General features: G+C 53.5%; 1 protein-coding gene across 1 annotated transcript; it reads left to right on the forward strand.

Annotated features, from left to right (window-relative positions):
• The first annotated feature begins 3,056 nt into the window (after positions 1-3,056).
• LOC135174144 (olfactory receptor 14A16-like) lies at positions 3,057-3,989 on the forward strand. Its single transcript, XM_064141385.1, has one exon. It carries the CDS (start codon positions 3,057-3,059, stop codon positions 3,987-3,989), a length of 933 nt encoding a protein of 310 aa, XP_063997455.1.
• The last annotated feature ends 3,264 nt before the right edge of the window (positions 3,990-7,253 follow it).

Raw genomic sequence — 7,253 nt, forward strand, 5'->3', positions numbered from 1 at the left:
TCTGCTGGAGGGTTTGTATTATTGGGAGTCTGACTTGGAGGGTTTGAATCATTGGGAGTCTGACCTGGAGCATTTGAATCATTAGGGGTCTGACCTGGAGCTTGTGAGTTCAAATCTGCCTTGCTTTTAACAGGAGGATTTTGGTTCTGGTCTGCTGGCTGGGGGTTTGAATTGGCTGAGATGGTGTCAGTAGGATTTGGACTGACTGGGCTAGTGTTACCAGCACTAGTGGGATTGTTTGCCTGTCCTCCTGGGATGCCTGCCAAACTCTGTGGATTGTTGTCATTTTTGCTAGGAACATTCTGATTTTGGGTACTTGCCTGTGCTCCTAGGGCTCCTGCAAAACTCTGAGGATTATTTTTGTTATCCTTATCATTGTTTATGCTAGCGGCGAGAACACTGTCTGTGTTCCCAGCACTTGGAGAAGGAGGGGCAGAGGCTGGCAAGGGGGAAGCCGATAACTGTGTTCCCTTGTTTTGCTGTGAAAGAGACTGCTTCTGAGACACAGAATTTTTCCTAGCTCTTACAGAAACTGGTTTTGAATTTTTCACCAATAATGCCAAAATTAATATGAATATTAAAATCATGAGGCAAATATTAAAAACTGTGAGAAGAAAAACAGTTTTACACGAGCATGTACCTATACAAACAGTTGGAATTCCTGTCTTAGGCTGAATAACTCTCATTAGAGCCATATTTAAAGCAGAATTTCCATTGATTGTCACATTATTGACCAGAGCTCCTGTAATGTCCTTGGTAATATTCTCAGATATTAAAACCAGCATAACCAAGAATCAAATCACCCCAGCTCCAGAACATATCTGAAACCTTAGCTTTAGCCTTATTATAAGCCAGATCAACGAAATAAGCAACAATTTGACCTTTTATCCAATTAAATGCCAAGAAAACAAAACCAGACCAGAGCAATGCACCAACCAAATACAATAGCTGCTTGATTAGCTTCATCTTAATTCCCAGAGCTAATTTCCAATCACTCCCATATATCTCTAGCCCCACGTTGGGCGCCAATTAAAAAATGTGATGGTTTGGGGGTTACCCCGCCCCCCCACACTTTGTATTTGCCCCAGCTAACTCAGACGGACCCTGGGAATATAGATGAAGCAATTTGTTTACAGCTAGCAGAATTTACAAGCAGCTATTTACAATATATACAGTTATATACAATTATATACAGAAATATACAAAGGATAAACAATACAAAAGCACAACTCCCCTCCCAGAAACCTGAGTCCCCAGGAGGGGCTCTCAAACCACTCCAACACCTCCCCCGGCCCTCTCAACCTTACCCCAGTTCTCAGGAAGAAGAGAGGTGCAGCCAAGAGGTTAGGGAGCAAGGTTAGTAGGAGCAGGATTAATGAGATGTGACCAGGTCTAAGGCAAAAGCAAGAGTGAGAGACAAAATGGAGAATGTTTACTTCTTCTTCCCAGAGCTCTCAGCGAGACTGTGAGAGAAGTTGACATCAATTGTTTTCATTTCACTGCCTGTTATCTAGTTCTGTTACCAAAACATTCCAGCTTGCTTCAAACTAGCACACTTTGTCAGTAACGACCCTCAGTGGGGCCAATCAATGCTTCAAGGCACTTTGGGGCTTGCTTCTGATTTGCACTGCTGCAGAGGCTTGTTCAGGCTGCTGGCAGCACCTGAGGAGCATGGACTCAGCCCCAAACACTCCATGGGGCTCATTCAAACCCTGCTGAGCCACAACTTCGCCTCTGGTGCTTGCCAAGAGCTCTGCAGCTACTTGGAGAGGTTTTTGTTCTGAGAAGCATCTGCTCAGAATGCTTTGCAAGGGAACATTTCATCACTCTCCAGCAGGAGTTGTCTCTGGGCAAGCAAAGCAGAGCAGAGCCTGCCCCAGGCTGCTGCCAAGGAACAGACTCTGCAGCATCTGCTCAGCACAAGCTGTGTCTGACGCAGAGATGCTGCCAGCAGAAGCCTCTGCTGAGGCTCTGCACTTGCTTTCCTGCTTGCTCCTTCTTGGGGAGGCCACAGAGTGTCCCAGAATGTGCTGCCCTGCTCACTGCTCACCCTCACTCCCCACTGCCTCCAGCAGAGGCCAGAGGCACAGGTGAGGCACAGGATCTCCTTTGCCAGGGGCTGGGGGTCAGGGCTTGGCCCTCTGCACTCATGAAAGCCCTCCAGGTTTGCTCAGCCTCAGAGCCACCTTTAGCTGCTGTCCTGAGCTGTCAGCTCTGCCTCCAGCTCTCTGCTCTGTCCAGCCCCTGCAGGGGCTTCAGTGCCTCCAGGGATGCTTCCCTTGCATCCACTGCCTCCTGCTGCTCTAAGCAGGCACTGGGAACACTTCTGCAGTGTCCCTCCCTGGGACCCATTAAGACTCCAAGAAAGTTCAGAGTTTGACTCTGACTTTGAATTCTGCAGAGGTTTCTTCAGCTTCTCAGCCTCTGAGGTTCATGAAGTCAGCACCAAAGCCACCAGAGGGGTCCTTAAAATGCCTTGGGCTGGTCCTCTGCTGCTGAGCTGGGGCAGGGTCCTGGACTGGAGGGTGCTGCTGACAAGCAGGCAGCGCTGCAGAGAGACAGCTCTGCCCAGGAGCAGCTTCTCTGCACAGCACAGCAGGGCTGAGGGCACTGTCAGAGGGTGGCAGGGAGATGAGGAAGGCAGAGAGAACTTCGAGGAGGCCAGGACTGGGAGGCTGACTGAGAGCTCAAAGAGGAGAAACCTTCCCAGCCCTGGCCGTGGAGAGTCTCTGCTGCAGAAGGGATCTGCAGTTCCTGGAGCTGCTAAAGCTGCCACATCCCACAGCCTCTGGGATCTCTCTGCTGCACAGAAGGAGGAGATGCTCCAGAGCAGAGCTTCCCATCTGCACCATTGGAGTCAGAGGACATGAAAGCTGCCTTCTGCTGGGATGGCTGCAAGGGGGTGAGGCTGACAGGGCACAAAGCTCCTCCAGAGAAAGAGGAGTCATTCTGAGGGGATTTCTGGGACATGCTTGTGGAATTGTCTCTGATAATTATGCTTTGACTTGTGCAGTGTCTTCTCCTCTTGCAAGAGCTGATCCATGCCCAGGCAGCAGATGTCCAACAGCAGCTCCATCACTGAGTTCCTTCTCCTGCCATTTGCAGGCACACAGCAGTTACAGCTCCTACACTTCTGCCCCTTCCTGGCCACCTACCTGGCTGCCCTCCTGGGCAACAGCCTCATCATCACCACCATCGCCTGGCACCACCACCTGCACACCCCCATGTACTTCTTCCTCCTCAACCTCGCCTTCATTGACCTGGGTGCCATCTCCACCACTGTGCCCAAGTCCATGGCCAATTCCCTGTGGAACCACAGGGACATCTCCTATGCAGGTTGTGCTGCTCAGGTCTTCTTTGTATTGTTCTTGATTGACACAGAGTTTTTTCTCCTCACCATCATGGCCTACGACTGCTACGTTGCCATCTGCAGACCCCTGCACTATGGCACCCTCCTGGGCAGCAGAGCTTGTGCCCACATGGCAGCAGCTGCCTGGGCCTGTGGGGCTCTCTATGCTCTGCTGCACACAGCCAATACATTTTCCCTGCCCCTCTGCCAGGGCAGTGCTGTGCACCAGTTCTTCTGTGAGATCCCCCAGATCCTCAAGCTCTCCTGCTCCACAGCCTACCTCAGGGAACTTTGGCTCATTGTGGTCAGTGTCTGTTTAGCATTTGGCTGCTTTGTGTTCATTGTGGTGTCCTATGTGCAGATCTTCAGGGCAGTGCTGAGGATGCCCTCTGAGCAGGGACGCCACAAAGCCTTTGCCACCTGCCTCCCTCACCTGGCTGTGCTCTCTCTGTTTCTCAGCACTGGCATCTTTGCCTACCTGAAGCCCCCTTCCATGTCCTCTCCATCCTTGAACCTGGTTGTGTCAGTTCTGTACTCAGTGGTGCCCCCAGCAGTGAACCCTCTCATCTACAGCCTGAGGAACCAGGAGCTGAAGGCTGCCCTGAGCAAACTGCTCCCTGGATGCTTTCAGAAGCAATAAACTCTTTGTCTCCTGCTGCAGAGCAGCTCTGATGTTCCATAGAGGCAGTGATCTGCTCAGGGCAGTGTCTGAAAGCTTAGGGCTTCTTCCAGAGTTTCTCTCAAGAGTATGCCAAGTAAATTGTGCCACATATGAACAGAGCAGGGAACAGCTACAGTGTGTGGGTGTGCAGGGCAGTGTCACCACACAGCAGTGTCCTCACACAGCCAGGCCTCCTGCAAGAGACCTGTAGGGCCAGCAGAGATGGGTCTGATCTGTGCCTGTGTTCACTGCACACCCTGGGGGAGCTGCCCCAGGGCAGTCATCCTGGACGAGCTCCTCACAACCACAGTTTCCAGCACTGCCCTCTCACCGCGGCTTGGAGAGGTTCTTTGTGCCTCCATGGCAGCACAGGCAGCAGGACATCAGCAGTGCCTGTTTGCAGTGGGCAGGTGAGATGTCAGCAGATGAGGTGAGGTGAACCTGGGTGAGCATAACCATCATCAGCTGCTCCTGGGGGCGCAAAGCACTGGAGGTTTAAGGAGCCCCCAGCCACGGGCAGAGGCAGCAGAAGGCCAGGGAGAGTGGCTGCTGCAGGACAAGGCATGTGTGAGTGATGGGGAAAGATTCTGCCTCTGAACATCTCAGGGTGCACCAGGAGTCCACAAGGCCACTTCAGATACGGACACCTGACAGAGCCCTGACACTTCTCTGAGTGACTGCAGGATCAAACTCCACTGCTCCAGGGAGATTCATCTTGGACAGGCTCATTGCAAATGTTCCTCTCTGCTCATGTCACCCTTGCTGGCCTGAGCCCTGAAATGTGCACAGAGCCATCAAGTGGGTCTGGGCTCCTTGGAAAAGGCATTTTCAAGAAGGCTAAGAAGGAGGAAGGGGCAAATTCCAGGCTGCTCACCCTCACCACAGCCCCTGGGAATCTGATAGGTCAAACCCTCCTGCAGCCAAGAGAGGGACTGAAGAACCTGTCTGGGTAGCAGCAAGGAGATGTTTTGTGCCTGGACCTTTGTCAGGACTTTGCCATGGTCTCCCACAGTCTCTTTAGGGCCAGGCTGGTGAGAGCAGGACTGAAGGAATGGATGAGGAGGTGGGTGGGAAGCCAGCTGGTGGGGCAGGGCCAAATGTCACCAGTGCAGAGTCCTCCTGGCAGCCACTTCCCATTGGCATCCCTCAGGACAAGCTCTTAGGCCAGCTCTGTGAAGTGTCTTCATCAGCAGCTTCTCCCATCTGACCCAGGGTCCTTGCAGCTCCTTTGGGGATGAGGCCTAACTGGGCAGAGCCCTTGAGGGACCTCATCTGCTTAACCCTGCCTTGAGCAGCACCATTGGACAAGATGCTGTGCAGGGACCTCTTGCACAAATGCACCAGCAGAGGTCCAGCAGCTCCTCTGGGGAAGGTTTCTGCACTCAGAGCCTTGGCAGGAACTCTGCCAGGTGGATTTGGTGAAACTTTGACCTGCTCAGGGCCTGGCCACAAGGAGGGTGGTGGTTGGGCATGGGATCATGTGGTCAGCTGTGCCTCAGTAGGAAGCCAAGGACAGTGCAGGGGCTGTGAGGTCACTTCTGCCTCAGGAGAGGATTGGCCAGCAGCAGGAACACATCTGGGAAAGGGAGTGTGAGGTGAGCTGTGTCTGCAGGAGCTGATAGGGCAGCCCTTGGCTCATGGCAGATGTGCTTTTGAGCTCCCAGCTGACAGCATCTCTGCCAGGCCAGCAGAGGGCACCTGGCTGGCACAGTGACTGTGAGCTCCTCTCTGCCCAAGGGCCTGGGCTCAGCCCAGGGAGGGGCTCATGGTTTGGTTGCTGTGTCTCTGCTGCCTGAGGATGTGATTGGGCAGCAGCAGGCACAGGGCTTGGTGGTGTCTGTCTGAGGAGCTGCAGGGCCTGCAGCCTTGGGAGCTCATGGTGAGGCCACTCCTGTGTGCACAGCTGAAAGGCCACAGGGAGGCTGATGGGTTGGGTGCCTGCTGAAAGGTCGTTTCCCAGGGGGCAAAGCTTTCCTTGGAGGTGGGAAACAGCAGCACAGAGGAGCACTGCCACATGGTGCAGCTTGGCAGGTACAGGCTGGACATGAGGAGCAAGAAACCTCCCTCACAGGGTAGTGCTGTGGTATGAGAAGGTGTCCAGAAGGAGCCTGGGATGAGTCCATCTCTTTGTGATCCAAGGAGCAGAGTGTGGGTGTGGACAGAGGTCAGTGAAGGTATGGAAAGGCCAAGATGGGGCAGTGAGATGAGTGTCTGCAGCCTGCAGGGAAGCAGAAGCAGCTGTGGGACAGCACAGGACAGCCTGTGGTGGAGATGGCAAAGGGCCCAGGCAAGGCTGGCAGTCATCAAGAGAACTCAAGGCTGGCAGAACCTTTGGCTATGGCAATCACCTGCCAGCAGGGCCTGTGGAGAGACCTTGTTCTGAGGCACCAGGAGGCCCCCACTGCCTCCTTGCACAGCCCCAGGCAGGCTGGGGACTGTCACTCCTTGTCCTTCACTCAGCATCACAAACCCCACACCCACTGCACCTGAAGAGCCCTGAGCCAGGATCTGCCTGCCCAGGGGCTATGGTCAGAGCTCCATAAACCATCCCAGGTTTGCTCACCTGCACTTTGCCTTTGCCTCCCTGCACTCCTGGCCTCTAACGAGTCCCTTTGGAGGCTCTGTCAGTAACAACCCTCAGTGAGGCCAATCAATGCTTCAAAGTACTTTGGGATTTGATTAGACTTTGAGCAGTGTCTTCAGTGTCCTCTCAGTACCTGAGGTTCCTGTAATGAGCCCCAGGTGCCCTCAGGAGCTGTTTGTGTCTCTGTAATTCTCTCCAAGCTATCAAAGTGCACCTAACAAAGTTCATTTTGCTCTGTCACAGGTAAAATATTTGATTGCTTTTCAGTCTAGAGCAGAGGTGAGAATACAACAATGACACCAGCCCAGGCTGTCTGCTCAGGAGGTCTGCACTGGCAGGAGAAGCTGTCCCTTGAGGGCTGACACTGAATGGACAACTTCACTGCCCACCCTCTCAACCTCCCCATGCCTCTCACTGCCCCCCTGGGGCTAACATCACTGCTCCTTGCATCGGACTCCTGCACTGCTCTCTGCAGCTGGAGCTCACAGCTCCATGGCACAGCTCCCCCCTGCTCTCCTTACCCAAATGGCTGCACACAGCCACAGAGGAATTGTTGCTGTTGGGAAGCAAAGCAAAGCAAAGACTGAGAATGTTCCCTCAGCAACCCAGGCCCCACGGAGCCATCTGCTCAGCACAGGCTGTCTCTCAGCAGGTTGCCT

The sequence above is a fragment of the Pogoniulus pusillus genome, unplaced genomic scaffold (assembly GCF_015220805.1).
Source record: "Pogoniulus pusillus isolate bPogPus1 unplaced genomic scaffold, bPogPus1.pri scaffold_47_arrow_ctg1, whole genome shotgun sequence".
NCBI classification, from domain to species: Eukaryota; Metazoa; Chordata; class Aves; order Piciformes; family Lybiidae; genus Pogoniulus; species Pogoniulus pusillus.